The sequence below is a fragment of the Pelecanus crispus genome, chromosome 2, assembly GCF_030463565.1.
Source record: "Pelecanus crispus isolate bPelCri1 chromosome 2, bPelCri1.pri, whole genome shotgun sequence".
NCBI lineage: Eukaryota > Metazoa > Chordata > Aves > Pelecaniformes > Pelecanidae > Pelecanus > Pelecanus crispus.
Window position 1 is genome coordinate 10810560 of NC_134644.1, and position 25832 is coordinate 10836391.

Genomic DNA, 25832 nt, shown 5'->3' on the forward strand with positions numbered 1-25832 from the left:
AGGGTCAAAAGATGCTCTTACTGAGATGGCCCTAAAATATCAACACACTGCTACGGTATTTTAAGCATTGCTTATCTGGAAAGCCCACATACAAACTAAATTTGATGCCGTGGTTTAGAGTACAAGCTGGAAGAACTTGACCCTCTGATTCCAAGGATATCCCGCTATTGGAAGTGTTTTGCTCAGGCTACTAAACTATGAAGTCCAGTATAGATGGAGATGTCCATTTATCATCACACAACAAATAATCTAGAGGAAGGGTTAAAAATACTAGGCTAGAGAGCACTGACAATTGGAAAAGAGTATACAAAATGTGTCAAAAAGGCAATCTTTTTTATCTTTTCTCCCCACCAATACATATCTGCCTGCTTAACAGTGCTACTGGTTTCAGAAAATAAAGAGGGGGATAGAAGAGGAAGCATTTAAAGAATAAAGAACTGCTTTTTCACCTTTTGACTGTATTTTACTCTGCAGGGAATAAATTTAGTTTGCGCTTGTGACAGGTTCCTTTTTCACAATGGATTTCATTGCTTGTTTTAAATGAACATAAAAATGTAACTTAATGTGAGACTGAGCTAACGTTGTACCAGCAGTACTGTAAAAAATGACCATGCAATGCACAATGTTGTTTTTTTTTTTTTTAAACAGAACATGCGTTTGCAGTAATTCACTGTCAGCCAGATACTACTAGCCTTCCCCCGCCCTTAGCAGCTCAGTGAGCTAGCTGAGTAAATACCTCCAAAAGCACTTCCACACCAGTGCAAGGCAGATTTTAACTTCAGTAATTAACTATCATCTTCCTAAAGGCTTGAAGCATTCACAGTGAGTGCCCAACAACCCACATCAGGAACATTAACTGGATAAACGAAAAGAAAACAAGAGAAGATGCAAGCTGAATTATATTTTGCCTCCAAGGAGAGAAGCGGTTTCTGAAGTTTAGGGTCATATCCTTTGCGACCCTTTCTCTCCCCGCAGGCACCAATGCAGGATGCACGCTGGCACTTAACAGCTGGTGCTCCTGATTAGCAGATCTCAAGGGGTTAAAGTGTTTGCCCTTAGATAGTCGCATAAGTGGAGTATCCAGCATGTCATAAAAACATGGGTAAAACTTGAATTCCCTTTTCCTCCTGCAATAAATAACAAGCTAGCCAAATTCTACTGCAGTAAGCTCCATGAGGTGACCAGCAGCAGCTCGCAATATTTAAAATCATCATGAATTATCTAATGTTAGTTTTATGACTACAATAATGAAATCTTCCCTCTCTTCTCCTCCCCCTAAACATGGCAGGGGACCCATTTTGATAAGCACGAGAAACACTCTGTGGAGGATAATTCCTTCCACATGGTAGCAGCATTGCTGTCACTGTGATGGTACAGGAATATGACAGACAAAGTTTGTGGAGAGGGGTAACATCTTTTAATGTATCAGCTGGGAAGAAAAAATGAAGGCGTATCATTAAAAAGTGGGTTTCAGGTTCAGGAAAGTACAGAGCTTGTGCACCTGAAAACGTGCTGGTGGGTTTTTTCTTTTCAGTTATAAGAAAAATCAGCATTTGTTACATAAATGTATGAAAATTTTTGCTTAATTAAGGCAAGCTTTGAGATTTTATTTTTACGTAATAGGCTTGAACATACTTGGACTGAAAGCAAAGTCAAAAGTTCCGTTTTATTCATTACTAATGAAAAGTGCAGCACAGATTCTGTGAGACTGATGGAATTTTATATTAAAGGACTGTATTAAAAGGAATATTTTAGATTCTAGATGCTCTGAATTTTCTGTGTATTTATAAAAATAAAATGATCCTTAAATACTTCATCAAAGCAGTTATTTGTGGGGGGTTTCTTTTTAAATAACCCAAACTCAAGTTTTCTTTGTGATGTTTCACAAATACATATCACTCATAAATATTAAATTAAAAAGGATTTTTCTAGCTGGGAACAACTTTCAGATCTACTGGCATATATCCTCAAAAAGATACGATTATAACTCTGCAGAATGGCTATAAATTTATTACTGTGAGTCCTAAAGGATGCCTTGGTCATTAGGTTGCTATGTTTAGATACATTTGAATTCTCTTCCAGATTGAGACTCTGACTTCCTGCATCACTTCGGTTAAATCATTAAATTCACCCTTTGTTTCACACCATCATTTATAAAATGAACCATCTTTTGCCTACCTAATAAGTTGTTATGAAGACAAATCCATGAATGATTACAAGGTACTTGGACACTAGAGAGGTGAGGACCTAGATAGATACTCTATTTTTTTTTTCCCAATACTCTTTGCACCTTTCTCAGCCTTCTTTCTGTTCCCCTTGATCCTAAAGTGATCACAAAGGTGAATATATGATGTAGGAGTCATGCTGAGCAGTTGTAAATGTGAGATTATTAGCACAGTTACCATTTCTCCTTAAGGACATGATGGCGATCTGTGTGGGAATAAGCATTCATCCCAACAGAAAAAAAAGGGAGTGCTAAGGGGAATACAGAAATGATCTGTCAAGTGCCTTTCTTTTTGCAGCAGTAAGTATTCAGTTTCATTCCAGTCAGATATTACCTGCTTAATGCATCTTTTTATATTTATTATATTGTATAGATTTTGAATTAGGCCTTGAAGGGCAAAGGGACTTGTTAGGTCAGATTAAAAACCGGCTTGTTAAAATCTCGAAGGAAGAGTCCCTAATACAGTTCTTTCCACTGCTGCTGAAAAAGATCCAATTAATATTTGCAAGGTGCTGCTGATCAGCAGCCTTTTAGCCTCAGCGTCACGCATAGCGCGGTATTTGCAAGCAGTCAGGAGTGCCGTGGAAGAATCACTTGTAATACTATGAAATAGCAAAAATACATGTGAGAAATTAAATAAGGGCAGAAACACAGTGTCATCAAGGACAATCAGCTGTCTCATCACAGCGGGCCTGTGTTTAGGAAGAATGCACGTGGTTTTCATGTTTGGGTGATGACTGCAGGACTCACGCCTAAAAGCGATGCTTCATGGTCAAAGCAAACTCACGCACAGCGGCTTTATGCCGCCATTCTTCCCTCCCAGCGTGAGGACTCTGACAAATAGCCTTTCTTGGGTTTAGTACAACATTTTCTGGTCCTCTTCTGCATTCAGCTTTGCCTTAGCAAGGAGGCAGACAATGAATTGTGGAGACCCAAGGACAGAAACCTCCTGAAGAAGGACAGACAGTAACTAGCTCTGCAAGGAGCCTAATACACAAAAAGGACCCATCTATACTGCTGGCTGCGATAGTGTATAGAAAGAGAAGTGGGCTCTCTGGGGAGTTAGCAGGGTAAATCAGCACTCACGGACTATTACACTGTCATAGCTATGCTGTTTCCAACGCCCAGGCTAGCTGGACGTAGCACAGATATGCTATAGATTTGCAACGCTCCTAATGACCTAGATGCCTCCAGCTTCCCACTGACAACTTCTAAAGGGCAGCTCGCATAGGTGCTCCAGCGAGCGTTTGCCCCATCGAGTACTTAATGTTGCAGCGAAACATTTAATCACACCATATGAGGGGCAAACTCAATCTGATTAAAGAAGAAAGGGTCATAACTAGGGGGAGTGTAACACCACTTCTTCACTGACCATTAGTTTTAATGGCACACCAGTAATATTTACTAACTAGCTTAGTCTCAAAGGCCCAGCCTCATCTCATCTACTCCAGCCATCCTTGAAGTTCGAATCGGAGTTAGCCATCTACTCTCTCAACAGCTAAGAGAGAGAGGGGAAGCTCTGATGGGCAATTCATTTGCCTGAGAATTATCCTCCAGAGGTGCATATCGTTCTCCACTGATGATTGAGGAGACCTAGACAACTAGGTTAGGCAAGATGGTTTAGTTAGCTGGAATGAACCTGCGTTGAAAAGACTTGAGTTTCTGCACTGCAGTTTTGGGTTCCTGAATGCTAGAATCTGCCAAATCTAATGGTGTTTGAGACCTGTGTTTTGTGTCTGTTGCCTTCCCCTCTTCCCTCACCCCCCAGCTTGGCAGTTTCGATGGAAATGGCAAAAGAAACAGCAACATGGAACCACAATGAAAAGATAAACCAGTTGCAGTATAGTGTAGGGAACGCCACGGAAGTGAAAAACGCATTGTAAGAGTAACTGCTGTTTGTATAGTGCTCTGCTGCAGAGAAACAAGAGTATTTTCTTCCCTCAACTTGCATTGTCTGAGCCCCCTTAAATAAAAACACTTGTAAATATTAGAGTTAAAAAAGGGAGCTGAACAACAGCTAGAAACTACAAAAATAAAAGCAATTTTCATTTGTAGTTTTCCAGATTGCTGCTGCTGTAGCTGCTGGAGTTCTGCTATTGGCCAGGAGTATCATTTGATGCTTTTCATGGAAAGAGAAAAGCGTCAGCAAAAGCCTAGTGAGGGACACACTTTTAAAGATAACAAAAAAGATAAATGTATTCAGGCTGGCATTTTCATTAAAAGCTTATTCTTTCTCCGAGATGAACAAAATCTGTGTGCATGCGTGTATGTAGTTAGGGATGGACCCAATGTATACCTGAATCTGTGAACTGTCTGTAATTTCAGACAAAATGCATAAGGGCTTCTATACACCTAAAAATGACCCAAATTAAATTTTCACTACCTCTATTACAAAAAAACCCAAACAACAAAACAACCACAACAAAAAAACCCAAAGGGCAATGCAAGCATATAAATGGAGGAGGGAGTACTTAAAGTAATAAAAGTGAAGTAAAGAAAATTATGGTGATAGTCATACACACACAGAGTATAAATTGCATAATGTGCTATTGTTTACATGTTTTATATTTATACTTGAAAATTGCATGTTATAAATGTATAAATTTAAGTGATACGGCTTTGTCAGCACACAATCCAAAGGAAGGTGATACTGAGGATGGAACACGTAGGAACAGCCTGATATTTTAAACACTGCTACAGGGAAACGATGCTTCTAAGCTTTCACTGATTTCAACAGTCTTGCAGAGATAGAAATTCACTACTGACATGTCAGCTTTTAAGCTAATATCCTTTGTCAATGCAGAAAAAAATGCAGAAACCACTCACTGTAACTAAATGCAAATGGATGCTAATTTGAGGCCCAATCCTTCCTCACTTCCACTGTGCATGAGAATATGTCACATCATACTCTATACCATATAGGAATTGTTTCTCTTTTGCATCTAGATTTCCTCAGGCCTCCCCAGAAGTTAAAAGTAAAAGGAATATGCCTAAATTGCTACCTGCAAGAAACAGAAGTTAATGAGTTGCAATCCATGTAGGGTAAGATAACCCATAATCACCTGTGGTCACTCTGGAAAGTAACAGTGCACAAATCTAAATTTAACTTACACATGCGCGCGCACACACACACACACACGCACATGCAAAGGGTAATGACAGCAAGAATTGTGGATGTGCTGCTACCGCCTACTTATAGGTGTTCCCCACGATCAGATCCCATAGAGTTCTACGCAATTTGCTTCTTTTAGTACCTCTTCCAGAAACCACTGGCAAATTACCTGAAAGGCAGTTCCTCTCCACGTGCTGAATCAAACAGGAACAAAATTAAGATGCTGATTGCAAAAATGACATTTCTGAAAACATGCCTCAGTTGGCCCTAAGAAACCTTGGAGTCCCCTTTGGAAAATGTGAATTTTCTTTACAGGGGACACAGAAGTAGTTCGCTCACACGAATCTGTTAAATTGTAAGAACTATATTTTACATTACTTTCATTTTATGTTGCACATAGGTGGCAATGCTTTTGCAAGACAGTACATGGAGCGACCTGAATAAAAGATGCAACTATTATGGATTAATTCTTTAGTGAAGTTTATCCTTAAAAGCGACTAAACTGGTCCAGCCATAGAAGTTGCGGAATAATTACACTTTAGTTAGGTAATATACATTGTACCCTTCACAGCCAGAAGACTACCATCTGGTCAATTAAACACTTCTCTTCAAATCCTTCTATGGACTGCTGCATGAGATTAGCTACAAAAAAGTAGTTCTTCACTCTGTATATAAACCTCCTTTTCCAAACATTTGCCCAGCTGCTTCTCAAACCGATAGCACAGTACTTCTATGACCAGCTTTTCCACTTTTCCATATTCTAACCTTCCCATTGTGTGAAAAAAATGCTGCCCAAATTCCTTATCTGCTTGTCTCCTCCTTAGTTTCAGTCAATGACCTCTTGTTTTCAAATTAGTCACTATCTCAAGCTGCTTACTGACATCAATACATTCCTTTCAGGGTCTTCTAATGCTCTATGGGGACCCCCCTTCATGTTCCCTTTCCCAAGGAATAGCCCATGTCTGATCAGTCTTTCTTCACAGTTCTTTTGCCCCAAACCCTGAATAATTAGGGTTGCTTTCTACCACACTTTCCTAGTCCCAATTCTTTTCCAGTAAAATCCCCAGAAGAGCAAATAACTCAAGAAAATATGGGTCTCTCAGAGTAATCCCTGACCACTAAAGTATATAAAAAAGAAAAAAGCCAACGAAATTACATCAATAACTTGTTTGCTTTTTGTTTGAAATCTGTATATGCCATAAAGGAAACCATCTAAAAATGCAGTCCATACAACATACACTAGGAAACATCAACCAACACCACCTTCCCCGTGGTCACTAATTCATTTCACAACACAACCTTGTAGAACATGCTACTTTTTTATCTTCATTTTACAAACTATTATTAATCGATGACTCTATTAGTGTCAATAACGTGTCAAAAGCTTTAAAGCTTTATACGTCAAGATGTGTTTTGCAAAGGAAATAAACACTGTTTTAAACAGCTTGTTCTGAATAGAGACAGTTCCCTGAGCATCACAGGCTGGACCGTAAAAAACCGTCTTATACATTCCCTATACACTTTTGCGTGTAGCTGGGGGCCCAGCTCTCATTGTGATTAATTATCTGCTGGGAAAGGCTGCAAGAATGAGCACTATTTGCCTAATTGTGTTTCCAGGGTAATTCATTACATAAAAGTTACAATACATAAATGCAGCTCATTTGAACAAACGGCCTTGTAACATATGATATGTTTACATGGACACTAAGAACTTCCTTCGGAAATTGAAATAGCAACATTTCAGATTTACATGGTTAGCATTACTGCTGCTGAGAACTGAGGCAGTCTTGTGGGTAGTACAATAGTGCACAAAGCAAAACCTAAGTTTTTGGCTTTACTGGCCTGCATTTTTTTCCTTTTCCCTCGAGATAATAACCTATCTCACCCAAATCTCAAAGACCAGTACTGTCATCGATTCAAACTTAGAACATGAAAACAATTATATTTTTAAGTCCTGAATTCTTTTGCTGTTAGTTTTTCTCCAGAATACCACCTATTTCTAATCCCGCTTCTTGCCCTCTTACCATTAAATACCACTTTAAAAAAAGGTAATCTCTCTTTTACACTACATATTCTTTCAACCACTGTATGTATGACACGTAGCACGTAAAGTTTTATTTTCATGGGAGAAGCTGGATCCTGGGCTGAAGAAATATTCCCTTGTTCACCAAGAGCATGTCAGAAGTAGTCTGCTCTGGACTTGGATCAGCACAACCGAACAATAGAATTTTCTCAGACTTTGCATAAGGACTCAAAAATAAGCAGATTGAATCCATTTTAACTCGAATATGGGCAAGCATTTTCTTTCATAAAATCCTTTCAGAGAGGAGCTAACCCCACAACTTCATTATGATTGTTAAATCCACACAGGAGATAAGCAAAACCTCAGCAAGGGTTCAGATTAGCCAAAATCATTTGATCACGATGAGTCAGAAGGCGAATTAAGGAATCTTTTGTTTTGCCTTAAAATGTCACAGTATAAACTGCATCTGCTCAGGAGCTGACTCACAAGACCCTCAGACAATAGGGTAGCGGGGGCAAGGAAAGGACTTGGGGAGATAACCTCCGCAGCCAGCTCAGGCCAGAGCGTGTGTGCTCATCAATTATAATCCAAGCTTTTGAATGTGAGAGAATAAACTGTTGGTTCAGCTTTGCTAAATCGAATTTTTTTGCTGGGTTTTAGAATTCGGAAATCAATACTTTAAAAGGATATTAAAATTCATATTCGCCTTCCCTTTGACTCATTTCATTCCAGCTAGTTCAAACACAAGAAAATGGATGGTCAGCAAACCCCAAGCAGCTGCTGGCTGGATTAATATCTAAAAATCAAACTCTTATCTACACTATCCAAGCCTCTCAGTTCGGAAAAATGAAAGTGGGAAGACTCATAATCTCATTTTTTTTTCTTTTTCATGCCAGAAATACTCAATAAAAATGTCTTGCCATATATTGAACTTTTAGTCACTACAATAAGCCTGCAGGAAAGACAAAAAATGAGGAAATTCTCAACTTTTCTCTAGAGCGCACAAAAAGAAAAAAACCTCATCAGCTCAGAGTTACTGTGAGTTTGGGGTGAGGAAGGAATATCAAGTAGACTAATCTAAATCAGTTTATCGCCCCTGGTAACAAAGGATAAAACTTGTAAATACATCAAGAACGTTGAAATCAGCCTCAGAAAAACAGTCTCTGTCAAAAATCCAGCAAGCGTTGTTATCTACAAAAACAATCCATTATCATTTTCTGTATTTATTTAAATCATGGAAGCGCACATGGAGCTGAAATAAATCACTTTGCAATTTCTCACTCACTAAAGCTTGTCCTAAGCTGTCTGTCGGGGAAATGAGAGGTGACTGTCTTAAAATTGTAACACCCATGTAAAAGTAGTATCATAGTTAAACAGTTATCATGGTTAAATCATGTTAAACAGTATTTAAAGGTGCGTAAGGCCAAATTCAACACTTTTGGTTTTGATATTACTTTGATGCGTATAGGATCAGGCAACTGCTCTGCAAGTGAGTCTAGCAAGAAAAATAACTATAGTAATAAGCTACATGATAAATAGCAGCGCTAAGTTACTGGAACAACCAAACAAAAGGATCCACTTGCATTTAAAACTTTTTGCTGACACAACACAAGAATGATAGCACTGAATAGACACTGTTGTTCTCTGACTGTTCCAGTATCTAATAAGATTATTCAATGTGGCTGTTTGGAATGAATGCACAGATGCAGTCATTACGTTTATTGCACAGAGGACAGGGAAATTCATTAAAAACCCAACCCAGCAGGAAATCCTTCCTGATGCTGTGCAGAGCCGGAGGGATTCCCGCAGGCCGGCGCTGCGTGGCTCCCAAAGGCAGCTGGGGGCCGGGGAGGTGTTTGCCGAGCAAGGGCTCCTGCGAGGTCTTGCCCTCCCGCCAGCTCAGACCCCCTCCACGTACACCAAGGGGGCATTCCTACCCTCGGTACTAACTTCGACCATTCTGCAAGTGCACTAAAATAGGGTGCTTTGCCTTTTTATTTTTATTTCATTCCTGCTTTCTCAAATTGTTTGGGGCAGTCAGACTGACGTGGCGGCGGTCAGCACAAAATCCTCCCCAGCTCGCTTTCTTTTCCCCTGCTTTAGGCTTTAGGCACAGGTCCTTTGCTGGTGGTTTTCAGCATCTAGAATAATATGAGCGACGGCAACAGGCAAGATAGTAGAAGATATGAATTTATAACGTGTTTAATAGACTAAGTACTAGCACTAATTCAATGAGCAGTAGGAGAAGAAATTGTAAATGACAAAGGCATTTACAGTTAACTGTCTAAGAGAATGCAGGGAAGTAAATCATTACATGAAAAAGGAGCTCCTTTTCTCAACCTACCCTATTAAAAACCCCACTAAAGAGCCAAGGCTTTCTACTTTCCCACTGCCGAAACTAAGTACTCCTCTATTTACTTTGATTTAAAAATGCATTATTGTCTACTTTCTAATAAACCAGACAGTGGAACAAGAAACTTAAATTATTCTAAGTTTATTCTTAAAAGTCCGTTTTTTTTTTTTTTTCTTCTTGAAAGACTGAAGGCCTTAATCCTTAAAAGCCTTTTTGAAAGAAATGTTACTAGATGCTGGCCTTGCAGCTGGGCCCAGATTGAAAGTGCACTTACATTTTTATGTTTAGCGCTGAAGGACTCTGAAGTTAGCCCTCGCACTCCACATAAAAGCTTTGGAAAGGGCATTCTTTGCCACTCGTGCAATTCATTCTCTAAGAAAAGGAAATGGAAAGAAAGATTTCATGTCCAGGGCTTCAGGCCTTTGATCATTTGATGAACATTGGATCCTCAACCTGGGCCTCCAGCTTCTCAGGCCAGACAAAGAGGGCCCCGGCCGCACAGGCTGGGCCTCGGTTCCCGTCCGAACAAAACCTTTGGCGGCCGCACAGTGTGACAGCCTGGGAAAGGCCCACCTCAGCAGGGCTGAGATGCCCGCTCTGCCCTTTGATCTTTCATTTAAACCCCAGCCAAAGCACCAGGTCAGGGGATTTCGCGTCGCATACCCCCATGGGCAAAGGGGAGCAGGTCAAGAACAAAATGGGGGTGACCGATCTCCAAAAAGCCCTGTGACGCCTTTCTCTGGCCAGTTTCACATGACTTGTCTGGTATTGTGAAGCGCTAAGCCCACACTTAAAATGGAATTTGACATTACATGGTACAATGGAGTCAATAAATGGCATTCTTCAGTGCTTTTACAACAAAGTCAACCCTCCCTTAAGTGGCTGAAAGCCCCAAGCTAGAAAATACTTCTCATTTACTTCTTTATGCGAGTAAATTGCATATACTTTAAATCTAGTTTTCATTACAGCTTCTCATTGCTGATGACTGAAATGAGCCAAACAAATACCTAACAAAGGTCTACATTAATTTTATGATGTACCATTGCTTCTATTTTCAAAGACTAGGTTGTCACATGGCACGTAACAAGCATTGGAAGTATCTCCATATTCCTTCACAGAGTGAAAACCTATTTTCCAATGAGCATGAAAAACTAATCTCATCCCACTGAAAAAATTATTTTCAGTACAGTGCTAAGGAGAAGGCAAACACAGAACTTCTTTTAACATCAGCAGTAAGTTCCACAGGATGCTTGTGGGTAGAAAATTAAGTCCATGTTTGATGAGACATGTTAACAGTCAGAATACAGAGAGGAAAAAATGCTAAACTCTTCTTTCTAAAGCGACAGAACACCACGATGTCCCACAGGACTGGGATACACGCGATGCGATGGATGACTGCAAAACATGGAGTGTATTTTTAAACTACATACAAAAATAGCTCTATGTTAGAGAATTTTAAACAACAACTGTAAAATGATTAGAACTCGAAGAACTAAATATTGTTTCTCTATATAAATTAATATATGTTTTTACAATTAATCCTTTTTCTTTAAATACACATACGTGCACAATGCCAGATCAAGGTAGCTTAAATACTCAGCTTAAGAAAGGCAAATAACTATTATTTGTTTATTTTCAACCTCACAAGATTTCTCTTCCTCTTAAAATGCAGGTCTATGAAACTGTGATACAAACATGGCCAAAGGCATGAGGAAGGGGTACAGTATATAAATAAACCTGACTATTATGTCTTTTTAACATATGGTCAGGTTTACATGCCCACATTTATGCTCCTTCCTTTTGAAGACTGTATCAATATCAAAAATTTGGTTTGTTTCTAACCGATGAAGATTATTTCAGGGTCTCTCAAGCACTTCCCACCATGAACCATTTACCAATCAATAAAAAGTAAAGGAATGGTCCCAATCTCTAGAGAATCTATAGACTTCATTTTAAACAAACAACAGTATATATTTATGTTGACAGATGATTTCCCACTTCATAAAATTACATCTCACAGATAAGGAGACAAAGGAACAGAAAAGTTAAATGAATTGTTCAATATTGAACAGACAGTGGCAGAGCTGGGAAAAGAGCATCAGTTGATTTATTTTCAGTCCTCTGTCCTGTTCACTACAGTCTTTTTCCTCTTAAGAGACAAATTTGTGCAGCACATGGGGCCCTGTCTGGTACCAGCTCTTCTAGGCTCTTTGGTGGCAATGGGCAGCTACAAAAAGAAAACTGTGTTTGACCTTCATGGCTGGGTAGGTGACAGGGGACTGGGCAACAGTCACGAAGCAGCCGAGGACCTAACTCATGTAACCACTAAATAAGGACTGTACAGCCCCACGGCATCTTCTTCTAAAAACTGTAGTAACTGTTTTAAATGATAAAGTTAAGAATTCAAATACTTCTCAACAGCACAAAAAACACCTGCTCATTCACAAAGCATTTAGGTTTGTTGTTTGAAATTGCTATGAAAATAAAACTTAAGAATGTTCAGGAAAGAGTACAATTTGCCTCTAATTTATTCTCAGATTTTCTGTGAATATTGCTCCCCGCGTTGTCATGGCAACACAAGCACATCTTTCAGTACCGAGGAAGTAACAAGCCTTTCGATTCTCACCTTTGGCCATTTTATTGAGAACCATGTCAATTAGAACGTAGGTTCCACTTCTTCCTGCACCATCGCTGCCAAAAGAAAGGGAAAAAGAAAAGATAAAGCTTATCCAGGTGCATCTAGATTCAACATGAAGGTACCTGCTCTTAATGTTATAGCTACACATGGAGGGGTGAGGACAGAACGAGGGACTAAGGTAGGGTACTGAGAGAGGAGAACGCTTGCACTGAATTAACACAAGTGGTTCATGGAACATTAACTATTAGCCTGCACGGATAACAGGGCTTTGTTTTGGTTTTTTAAGCTGAGTTGTGTTTATGCAATAAAAGCATTTTAAACAAGAGTGGAAAAGTCAGTAACCCTAAACCAGGATACCATTTCTGTTCAAGAAGTGTACATATAATGAGCTTATAGTCACGTGTATATGAGATCAAGAACCACAGAATAAACTAGACCAGAACATTATCCTGAATGGTCCCAAAATGTTGCGGATTGCATCTGAACACAGCAGTCAGAGGGAATGCATGCAGAGACCTGTCTGGGAACTGAAATATGTGATTACTGAGGGACTGCAATCTTTCTTCCCTATATATCACGAGTGATTTGTTTTCTCTTTTTACCTTTTCCTTCAATTCTTCCTTAGTTGCAATGACCAGAAAAAATATTATCATGTAATTCTTAAGAAACAGCTTTAACTCGTGTGTATCATCAGCCCTTCCTCAGAGATGTGAGACCAAGCCTTGGGAGGGGGAAAGCTCCCTAATCTGAATGCAGTTTGTGTCCCTTTCAGAGAGCAACGTGTAATTGCCAGCGTGATGCTCTTTTAGAGCTGCTGTTAGCAAACATAATTAAGACTTTAAGTAAAAGCTTTTTTTCTTTTCCTCCCCAAAATTTTTACAAAGGTGCATGTGTGACCAATTAGACTGGTATGTAGTTTTATTAATTAAGCCATTATTTTTATTGATAGCTCAATTTGTGTACAAGAATTAATGAAAGGAAAAATAATAGAACAGCGTGAAGCACGTTATTACATTCTGTTTGCAGGCAGTCTATGAAACTTAATTTTTGTTAAGTCTCTGTAGACAGAGGATTTTTTTCTTTCAGCTACTAGATGGCTGCTTAGAGAAAAGGAGGTAATGGTAATAATTTTTTTTTCCATGTCTATGAAGAAGACACAATCTTATTAGTTAAGCTGAATAATGAGAGACAAGGCAGCGATCAGGCCCAATAAAAACAAAAACTACTGAGTGGATGATAGACATTTCTATCCATCACAATAAGGAAAGAGCAAGAAACTTGAAGGCTCTTTGTTCTGCATCAAATATTTCTCTTCTCAGGCTTTCTGAAGGCAATGCAAACAAGCCTGCTCCAGAGTGTTCACCTCTGCAGAGGGCCTCCTCCAGGTGAGAAACACGTCCCCTCCCTGCTCACTCCCACCCAAAGAGGAGTGCCACATGTCAAACAACCTGCCTCTTAGCAGGGCTGGTTTTCTATCTTCCTTATCTACAAGAATATCATCAATAAGTAGGTGCAACATTCTCCTTATAACACAGAACCTCCAATGGCAAACCTGAACTTCAACGTTATTATGGTAAAGCTTTCCATTGACCTGCCCAATAGCTTTCACGTGCCTCTATCAGACTGTCAGGCCTAAAGCTAATCTGTGCTTAAAGGATTACTCAATCTCTGGGTAGGTTTCCACTCCCTGACATTGCCCTCTTCTTACTGTGATCACTAAAAGCAAGCAAAGAAATAAAACGTAATTGAGCATTAATAAAATAAAGAAGACTAAACTGTGAGGGAATGCAAGGAACGACTATCATTTTCAAGGAGATTTATGAAACTGAAGTGCTACTTATATTGGAAAGGGTGACCATACATTGTTATGACACAACATCTATGAAATCATAGGAAAGGATAATTTTATTATGAAAACAGATCCTAAGTGTTAATTAGCATTAAAAAATAGTTGAATTATATTTAATACCTTCAGCCTACCTTACTATCTGTTTAGTGAGTCATCTAAAGCTTTAATTTGCCCATTTTCTTTATGTCTGTATTAAATTCTTACACATACAAATCTCTCTAAAGCTGTTTTAGAAATTGTACTTGCCTGCAATGAACAACTACTGGACAAGAGCGACCCCTGTAGCACTTGTTTACTTTTCTGAAATAAAACAGACACAAAAAATTAATTAAGCATATTACATGCTGTTTCTTTAGCCAACTGTCAAAAATAAGCAATAAGAAAAAGCAAATATTGGTCTTTAAAGAAACAGTCAGGTTGATAATTTCCTAATATAACAAGCAGTTGTTACATACACAAACTTGTTTAAAGTTTGCTTCTGCTTTGCTGCTGTAGAAATCGCAGACAACATCCCATTATTGATGTTGGCTAGGCAAAATAAACTATCTCTTTTCTCAAATGTCTCATGTCTTAGCTCAAACACTAAGATTATCATGAGATGCTTTAATTTTAAAGCCAACTTTGAGTTCATGAGCTTGCTCAAAGAAATATTGAGGGGCATCAAACTGAATCCAAAATTAAAGATGGCTATTCCAGTATACTTTGTACAATGTGTACTCATTTGTAAAAGCAGTTCTTCCCAGACAGGCAGACACCAAATCTCCTGAAAAGCTTCTCACAAAATTCTAAAATGTAATCTATTGCGGTAAAAATAATTAAAACCATCAGTGAGCTTTACTGCTTTGGTTCTAGTGCAGAAGTCTTATATATTTAACATTTACACATTATTGTCTTCTACATATGGTTAAACATTTTCAGTGGCACAAGAATATATGTGAAGTCAATCAATAAAAGTACAGCCATAGAACAGGTCTGCTGATATGTAAACTCAATGAAGGAATTAACTAGTGCTGAAGCAAAGCCAGATACTCAGTCTAAGAATAGAGCCCACAAAATTGGTTTAAATCTATTTAAATTGCTTTACAAAAAAACAAAATCCCAAACCCTCTCTTCTGCTCTAGCAATATATTTTGCATGTCAAGTACGTTACAGGCCCCAAAAAACATAAAATATGCACACATATGTTAACAAGGCAAGCTGAATAAAGGCTAAAATGCAAAAGCATTCCTTCAAGAAATCAAAACCTTTCATTCAATTTCCTTGACGAGATGTTTGAGTTTACTGGAGCTAGAAGGTCTCCTATAAACCCATTTCACAGGGCAGCTTCCAATGGGTGTCCAGACCCTCTAATAGTCCCCAGCTCAGCGCAAGTGTTACACAGGATCCTGACTGCTAAACTGAAGTGAGCTGCTGAAATTTGGCAACTGTGGTACGATGTTATGAATTTTAAAGCATAACTAACCTACTGAATCATTTAGTTCTTGGCTGTTCATCTATTCACTAACATCTGTGCTGTGAAAACATGCATATATCTTTAAACATTGCTTACAGTATAGCCTGAAGTTGCCTAAACTTCTAAATTTGACAGGGAGTCAGGATACCTGGAACTCAACCCAAACAGGCTACGGAGATGTTGGTGATGTCCCATGAAACAATGTTTTCACATTCTCCTTTTTATTATTTAAGACTCTAACCAAACTTGACAACAATATTAAGTTCTTGTTATGATTCCCTTTAAATATTAGAATTCAGGAATTTTTCACAATTCTTACTCTTTTGCTTACTGATGTAATTCATACTTGCAGAGACATTCTGTCTCTATTTATGTTCCTTGGATGTAAGTAATTAATGCAGTAGAACAATGTTCTGTGAAATAAGTGGTAAGTCGTTGAGAAGCACCTGACTTTAGAAGTTAAATGGACCATTTATATGTCCACAAATGCATATATACTCAGGCACTACCAAGCAAAAGTTCAACCACTTAAGCTGCAGCAGAGTTTTCACATGAATGAAACATTCAATTCTTGATGGTCATATATCAGGATCAACTCCTTCTATACAATATAAAGCCTAGTATTTATTTTTTGTATTGTACAGTAAATTATATTTGAAATGCCTGTAACAACATCTGATACAGTCAGTCTGCATTCCCCTACGTGCAGCTGGTCATCCTCCCCCCAGCCCCCCATTGTGTGCATTAGTAAAGAGTTATTTCTGCATTTAAAGTATTAAATAAAAGTTTCTAACTACAGAGGGGTGTTTACCATTTCTTTTTCTGCTTGTGTGGTTCCTTTGTTCCTTGTATGGCACCACTAATATGGTATTTGCATGTTGTGACTAGCCCTCTACCAAAGTCCTAATATAATTTCAATGCCAGACCTGATCTAAACCTGTCAGTAAATCAGACCTCCCAGTAAATCAGACAGCCAGAGACACGTTAGGGAAAGACACCTTACGTTTGTCAGTTTTATTGAAGGCGTTTCAAACATTTTCATTATCACACATTTCAGAAAACACATTAAAACAAAGGGTTTCAATCCAGCTGGTTCATAGCTTTGTCTATATATAGTTTACGAAAATATTTAGAAGTGCAGCAACATCTCATTTCATTCTTAGTTCTGGCTAATGAGAGTGAGCTGAAAATTCATCAGTAAGCAAAGTTCTTGAATGTTGAAGAAAATATATATTATATATATATACATATACAGGAAGAATTAACTTAGAAAGAATGATTAGTAATACAAACCAACCCTTGGCTCTTTGAGTGAAAAAGAAATCATCATGCAAACCATCAGCAAGCAAAGGTCAGAGGTCGTTAGAGGCTCAGAAAAGGGGTTTCCCACATTGTCCCTGCAGCAGAGTCACAGTTTCCAATGATCACTTTTGTGACTATGCAACTGGGCTCATATTACTAGCTGCAACATCACAAAAATGACACTGGCAACCGCTAATTAGCTGGCAAAATAAGAATTTGTCCATTTTTAAAGTGAGCAGTGTTAGTAAATGCCATTGCACACAGCGAGAAGTGATAGCATAATAGATATATATTTTAAGCAAAGCCCTCACATGTGATGCTAATTATCTTTTAGCTTAGCAGTCCCTCTTTAAAGTGTAAATGTGCTCCCTCTGGGCTCAAGAAATATTTAATTACACATATCAGTGCATGACTAACAAGCTAGTCCAGAGCAATAATGATTGGTCTATTGTTCAAAATGAAATTAGGACTCAAGAAGCATTTAAAACTGACCAGTGGTTTCTGTAGTAGCCTCACCTCTCAGGGACTGTCTTTTGCACAGATTTTTAAAATAGATAGAATAATCTCTTTTTGGCAATTTATACCTACATTATGAAAGTATGATAGATTATTCCGCAAAGATTAATGTATCTGTTAAATGCAAAATCATCTAAAACACTGTCTGATACATAGTAAGAGAAATGTAAGCTTTCGGTTTTCAAAGAGACTTGCAAAATTTACTTCAATAAGAATTTTAAGGTCCATATTTCCACAGACTCTGGGCAAGGTAATTTTGGGAATCCAATTTTTCTTGGTGATGAATTATAAAAAATAGAGGGTTGGTTATGTATATGCTTAATTTCATATATGTATGTGAATATATAAATATACACACATATCCATATATATATATACAAACACACTGAATGCACATAAAAACATAGACTAACAGAAATGAGAGCAGCCCCCTCCTAGCACTACCCTACTACAAGTATGGTAGCGCTGTCAGACATTTATTCTGGGGGCTTTATGACTCAGCTGTCGTAATCCAGCGGAGTATGTACTTCAAATAGGAAGCTTCAGGTGCAAAACATGTAGTGTATAAATGAATTCCAAATACATTATTTTAGCAATAGTGCATTAGTTTTTTTGTCATTAAAAAACCAGCAACATCAGATGACCAAGAAAACTGAGATTCATAGACCAGCTATTGTGCATGCCAAAATTCCTTTTCAGGCGGAATTTTACTATGCATTCAGTATTATGAGTTCATTGTACAAAATCTGCACGTAGCAAATGATTACAGCACCCTACACTGGACTGTGAATACATATTAAATGAACACTCAGAATTCAATTAAATCTTAACAGGTTCATTCCCATACTGGCTTTAAATACAAAGAATGGCAGCTCCACTGCTTTTCTCATCTAGTTATAATTTTTCTTTTTCAAAGTATCGCACAACACTTCTTCAGCATGGCTATTTAACCCTTACACAATGTCACTCTAAGCAGTGCTTTCTTGGCAATGTGAACTGCGACTTACTGTAGATCTAATCCTGCAGTTCACGCAGGGACCTCAATTCTTACTGAAGCAAGTCGGAGTCGAGGTGCTCCGAACTTCAGACGTCCTGGCTGTACAGGCTCATTTATAGTCTAGTTACAATTGCTAGCAGATTTCCCACTACCTTCCAAAAGGGCAAAATCAGACGCTGTGTTGGCTCTGTGCTGCAGCCTCGCACGACTTAATGGAACCAATTCAGAATTTTCACTACAGAAGTTTCGCTACAGGTAACTTCCAGGGTACTACAAGCAAAGGGAAATCAACCTATAAAATTCACATTAAAGTTTGAACCCGGACAAGAAAACCTTGAAAGTTCAATTACAATTTCAACTCCATCCTATGGCCGCTCTTGCTTTTCGGCTGCGACTCTGTAGTCGCAATATCCTTATATTCTTACCTAGCTATAGTACTGGCTCAGTACAGCTGTACTGTGTTACTTGACCTGCACCGTGTGAGATGACTCTCTGCTTTGAAAAGCCTTACAATACGTACAAGAATACTGATGGATGAAGGGTGGCATTTAGTCCTAAATTTTTAAGGGTAAAGTTTTGCCAACAGCCAACTGTGCAACCAGCTCCCGTTGGCTACAAGCCAGCTTCTCCCCTCAGATGCAGATGCGTAACTCCGACTGGCATCAGTCAGAGCTCCCGGCACTTATTGAAAGAAACAAGTTTGGACCTTTTGAGCACTGAGCCCCTTATAATCACTTCGGGGGGTTGCAGATAATATTGTAGTACAGAGAGGGAAAAACGCGATCCCACAGGCTGCTTGCGGATTGAGAACCAACTCCCCAAACCTCCCGGAGATTCTTTTCATTAGTCATAAGCGCATCGCTGTGGATTAGCTGACACACACTAACACCTACACACGATGCACTGGGCACGGTTTGCAATCAAATGAAGATTATTTCGCTCCAGTATTTATCATGCATGGCTTTAACTTTCAAATTAAAATTTAGATAGACACAGCAAACATTAGAGAAGGTGGCAAGCACTTTCACAGGTTTTGCCTCTGTATATTTGTATTTTAAAGCCACAGTGACTTTCTTTAAAATTCCAGAGGGTATGCTTTGTCAACATTTTCTTCTGCTTTCTCAAATTTCCACCTTCCTGCAGCCAAAGAAAGTCTAGAGTCCTCACTGTTTGATCCTTACGAGCAAACGTGCCCACAGGAATGCCGTTATTGCCATATGACTCCATCGTGATTCTTTTTTTTTCAAGCATGCTCATACTACATAATTTATTTGTGAGATTCCCGCAGTAAGGATCATAGGGGAGCCACACAAAAAGCCTGGAAGTTGCAGAGTGGATAAATACTTGGAAAACAAAGAAATACAGAAGCACTGAAGAGCTGTACAAAGGGAGGAAAGGTATCGATCTTTAAATGGGAAAGGAGGATGTCTTAAAACCAGGCAATATCTATGTGTGAGACAACACTAAAAATCAACTTACTGCAGATTTTTGTGTTAGTTTAGCATTGTGGCATCACAGGCTGAGGAACCCCCTTTCAAACCAGAAATATTTAAAGGACAATTAGTTCCTCAGGTCTGTATCGTCTTAAATGAACTGTCGTACTTTGTGCTTTACCTGCGGAAATCCAGAAGTGATCTTGTGGAAGCAGGAACCCCCTGATCGTTCCAGCTGAGGAAGTGGAACTGCGTCACTGTGCGCGTCTCGTTCGTCTGCAGGTTCTTCAGGTAGAAGCTCCTCACGAGGAAATCCTCGCACCAGATGTGCTCAGAGACAAGGTTTACCTACACCCCGTAGGAAGGAACAAAGGGAGGTCAGCAATTTCAGTTGCAAGCCACATCTTCAGGATTGCAGGTGTAAGATATCTGGGATGAAGGAATTGCATGAAAGTTTTATTTTTATTAGCAAATTGGCCAGTGCTGGGAAAATTTTTTTTTTTTTTTTTTGCTTTAGCCATCAGTGTAGTTGTCAGGGAGGGGTTAGCTGCTGCTGCTATTTTATTGAAAACAAAAAAAATTCTTGAGAGTTTTAACACACAAGGAAAAAATCCCTAAATTGAAACTTTATATCGTTCTGTGAATACAAAAGACACTGCCTGAAAATATGCTAGACTGCCAGCCGCTTTCTACTCTGAAATGCCTACAACGCATTGCCCGGGCCACTCTCAGAGGTCTTAAAAATCTCAGAGGGAATGAGAAGTGCAAAGTAATTTTTTTCTGCTATGTAGAAAAATAAGCATAAAAAATGCAGTTGATTTGCAGAGTTCATCTTTTCAGAAAAAAAGTTTGTTCACATTTTGGTTCAAATAACTCTGTTTCTTCACATTTTCCTATTCTTGGTATTTGGCATTGTGGTATTATTTTCTTCCTCTACTCAGCTGGACAACTGGAAAAACCTGACAGCCATTATCAACGTTACATTGCAACAAAACTGGTGATATGGTATTTTGGGCTAGAAATGTAAAGCAGAAAATAAAAATACATATTTGTTGTTGTGACTGAGGCAAGAGGTAAAAAAAGATAACATTAATTACTAAAACCATACAAAGGCTTGTCTACAAAGATATACATATGGTTTTCCTAAGGCAAAATTCACTAGTTCTAAAAATAGTATTTTCCTATAAAATATAAATACACGGTTTCACATTTCAACGACTTGCAAAACCATTTGAAAAACAAAATTGTTGTCCTTTTTTCATTGTAATGCTTGGCTCATTATTTACTAGATTTTATTCAGCGGAAACTACCTCACTATTAAAACTGTGCTTGAATTTTTCACAAATCTGAAACTACTCGAATGCACACGAAGAGTATTTAAGAGCCCTCAGCTCGACCTCCAAGTTAGATCGACTTAAACACCGTTTTGCCCCATAGGAAATCAACCCGTACACTTACTGTCATGTTTACAACCAGATATTTTGTGTAGGTACCTCATAGATGTGGTAGAGGTTTGACCCTTCGTCTGGCCAATAGTGGTAGCACTGTTTGACTCCGTTTTCTGCGAGGGGTGTCAGCATGACAATAACGACACAGCCGTTCTCCCAGACCATCTGCAGACAAAGAAAGACACCGTGGCCACATTGTGACTGCCTAATTACTGCGTGACATGTATAATTACTGCACTCAGACACACAATCAAAATTTATTCCATTCACAGGAAATTTATTTCATTTTCATTAGACACTTTTACTCTGCAGCTGCTTTCAAATCCCTGAATAAACTGGCACCATATTTTGCAGGCATCCATGAAATATTAAAGAATTTCCAGCGATTTCAATTCAGGTCTTCCACAAAATCTCTCTTTGCTCCTGGTACTGTGTTCATCTGCTTTTCTGGCAAACTTTTAGACCCGCAAAGCAAACACTGAATGATGCTTGCAGAACACTCAACTATTTGGGTTTTGATTCTTAATACTAAAGCAGCATGGACCTACTGAAGTTGCATGTACTGAAATCTGTTTGTGTCCTCAGCCTTATTTTTTTTTACAGTTCACCACGTAGCAAAAGCTACTAAACTGCTGCGTTGCTGAAACAATCATAAAAGTTGCATCTGAACAACAGTAATGAGGAAAAGACGAAAAAACAAAACCAAATCTGTTCTTCCAGAAACATTTCAGATGGAGAAATCGACCCTCCAAAAAAGCATTTATAAAAGACTTGTTGCAAATGTGCATTACTTTCTCTTTCTCCTTCCTTCCTTTTTTTCTTTCTCTCCTTCCATTTTTTCTTTTTTGTTTTTTCTTAATTTCTTTTTTTGTTTTCTTCTCCCTTTTTCTTTTCTTTTTTCTTTTAATTTTCTTTCCTTATTTTTTTTCATTTTTTCTCTCCACTCCTCCCCCTCCCCCTTCTCTTTTCCCTTTCTCTTTTCCCCTATTAGTTTCCTTTTTTTTCCCTGGAGGTAGAAGGAAAGTCCAACTCCTGCTGCAGACCATGCAGTCACAGAGCACAGGTACAGCAGGAACAGAGGAAACCAGTGTATCTTCACTACCAGCATGATAGGTTAATAATTTAGACCAGCTACAGAGTAGTATATAGGAGTCCAGAGCATCCTCAACTAAAGGATTTGTGGATGTCTCCCACAAACAGCAGAACAAGCGGAGATGCTCTGGTCTGGCGTATCTCTGTTCCAAACACAGCCCATGGCTGAACAAAAAGGCTCCTATGAATTAATACCAAGCAGCATAATCACTAAAAACTGTTATTATTATGCTGTACATTGATGTTATATTTGCATACAACTTTCATTGTCTTTTTGCTAGCATATAAAATTACTGAATGAAGAGTAAACTGCTCTTTTTGTGAAGGGTTATGTTTATTTCACAGAAATATTTATAAGCAACTGTATTGACATGTAAATTTTGTAAACAAAAAAGGCCTTTGTCTAAACTGTGCAAAGATGAGATGATACATTCAATTCAAGGATTATTTTTTTTTAATTACATATCAAATAAAAAGGTTTTCCATTCATGGATAATGATGTTGTCTTCTCTTTTAAGAATAGCTTGCATATAGAGAAACAAATAACACTTTTCTTCCTTTTTTTTTTTTCATTTTGCAACATAATTGCTTTTAAAACCAGCCTAGAATTATTTAGAGAAATGAATCTAGGGTTTGCACAGAATAGGGTTTTTTATAATTTTGAACAGAAGTGGGGAAAAAATTACAGTTGAATGTAATGAATAAAAATAATCTTTCTTATCTTCTTTTTTTTCCCCCTTAAAAAGATTTTTTTAACTAAAAATACCTGTAATCCACTCATCCTCCTGTTAAAAACTCACAATGCCACAAAACCAGTAAAAATACTTTAAGTTGATAGGTAATTTATTTTATAGACAGATGTAGATTTATCGTTGGTATCTTTTTGGTATTGCATTTGTTTTAGGCTGCAGCTGGGAACCTTCTTTGTATGTAAGGAAGATGATATAGATTTCATTCATCCTAATGTAGTTTCACCTTTTTTAGTCAGTGATCAGACTAAGATAAGAATTCAAAACATGTATCTTACTTTAAAACTAGCCCCACTAAATCAGTACTTTCATCACATAACGGCTTAATGTGCCTCTAGAAGGTATAGAAGCTCATTGAAGCCATTACGAAAATGAGGAGAAACACAGTTTTTATGAGTGTAATAAAAATACAATGATCTAGACCATAAACTAATCATCTAGCACTCTGCTTGTGCCACCCAAGTGTAACATTATAAAAGCCCACTCGTTTAGAGAGGAATCCTTACAGTTTGGCAACCCTGTTCATTGGTTCAAAGATACAGCATTTCATTAGAGAGGGGCTGTCTGCATCTCTGAAGATTTCATTAAGCATAAATCCAAATGAAAGTTAATTTAAACAAACAATTTCAAAGTTACTCTGGGGTATAATATTTCTTTTAGGTCATTGTGTGAAAATGTAGAAGTCAAATCTACTAAATCAAGAAGGCGATACAATCTAGTGCCGTCATCCCTGTTACAAGCAATTGTCACTGCATCTCTCGTGCTTACCATTGAGATGGGATTTTCACTAAGACTCGCAGCCTGTGACTGGAGGACTACAGCGTTTTCTTTGTTTCATTGATAACTTAAATATTAGACCATCAGGCTATTATCTGGATTTCTCTCCAAATAAAATAACGCAGAAGTGGGATGATTCAAAGACATCACAGTTTTATACTGTTGCCTGTTCACCGCCCCATCTTTAACTTGGTGATGGGTTTTTCAGAAGCCACATCTCCCAACACCTAACACTTTGCTGTGCTCAGAGTGTCCGGACATGGCCATGTGCTAGAAAGTGGCTCCAAGGAGCATGTCTTTGTAATTAATGAAGGAACAGGTAGCACAGACCTGGTCTGCACAATCCCAGTACAGCCTCTGGAGAAGCGCCTCTGGTTACCAAAGAGACATTTCAGCTGGGGTTGAAGAATAAAGGAGGAGGTTCAGTTGCAGATTCACAGTAATTCACGTAATTCTGAACTTTGTATGCTTGTACAATAGAAAGTAAGTCAATGCATGTAATACAAGAATAAAGAGAATATAAGGTCCTCAGGGCAGAAGTTTTTCTTTTTCAGGTAGAGCCCGGCAAAATCAAGCCTGAGACTCTAAGTGTCTATAAAAACTATATATATAAAAATATATATATAAAAAACCATATATAATATGTAAAACTAAACTTATTTACATCACTTAGCACAGGCAGTTCCGTGTTTGTGAATTACAGTAATACTTCCAGGAGAAGAAGAAATGTTGAATGGAGTCTTCTGAATAGAAGCAATAAAGTCTGAGTTACGTATAGGAGCTCACTACAGAGCTCTGCAATGTATGCTCTGCTGAAAAGGGAAGACAGTGTATAATTTTGTGTGGCATGTCTACCTTCAGCCTAGAGAGTAACATGCTAATGATCTTTAATGAGGTTCTGCTGTACACATCATTCTCAAAACATTTCTTATACAAGAATAACACCATCCCTCTCCATTTATTGCAAATTAAAGGCTGAATCCTGCAACCCAAAGATGAGCAGTGCGTTTGACATCCACAGGATTCCCTGTTGATGAAATCCACCACGTGTAGAGACCTCATGCTGTGGTTATCTAGCATGCCAGCTACATACAAAGGACTTCCGCATTGGGATGAATTATATTTAGTATGAATTACTTGCAAAGGAGCGCAAAATTGTTTTTTCAAGTAAGGAGAAAAATAAAGTCACAAATAGGAGAATCAGTGCTACAGCACTGCCACAAATCCAATAAAATACCATTTTTTGAAAGCTTGTATTTCAAAATTTCTTTGTTTACTAGCTTGTAAATAAACTGGTTAATATGAATACCTTTATTTTTTTCACACACTTCATAATTTCTAAGCTTCTTTTTATAATCAATTATCCACCCCAAGCACCTTTTTCAATCATTTCCTTCTTTAGCTTAGTGATGGGGAAATGAAAAGACATGTGCTCTGACCAGACACTCTTCTTTTGATGGGGACTGGTGGAGAAGTTTCTAAAATGTGATGATTTAAAAGTAGAAAATAGATAGATAAAAATAGATAATCAGTTAAGTCCAGCCTGTTCACTAAAAATAACAGGCTAATCACACCAGCTGCTTTCTGGGACAGATCTCCAATGAACTAAAGAATTCACCTCTTCAGACTTTTAGGCTTCCCAAGTAGTTGGTAAACGCAACTACTTGGAAAAGCAGACAAAGAAGCAAACAAAACCCAAGTAATTTCTAATGATAATCAAAACTCAACAAGAATAAACACAACTCCTAAAACAACAACAAAGCAAGGTACTAACCCTTGCTGGATCAGATAATATTCTTCCCATTACGTATCTTGAAAGTCATTAACTTAATTGCGTCTTCTTTGAAGTTCTCTATTGGAAATATG

The 25832-nt window shown here is 38.2% G+C and overlaps 1 protein-coding gene across 1 annotated transcript in view; it reads right to left on the reverse strand.

Annotated features, from left to right (window-relative positions):
* PTPRN2 (protein tyrosine phosphatase receptor type N2) overlaps window positions 1-25832 on the reverse strand; it is a 691758-nt gene that overhangs the window by 9488 nt on the left and 656438 nt on the right. Inside the window, exons 19-22 of the mRNA XM_075704660.1 lie at window positions 21394-21513; window positions 20082-20248; window positions 14446-14499; window positions 12339-12403 (exon numbers count right to left, since the gene is read on the reverse strand). Coding sequence (XP_075560775.1) covers window positions 12339-12403; window positions 14446-14499; window positions 20082-20248; window positions 21394-21513 — 406 coding nt within the window. The remainder of the gene's footprint in view (window positions 1-12338; window positions 12404-14445; window positions 14500-20081; window positions 20249-21393; window positions 21514-25832) is intronic.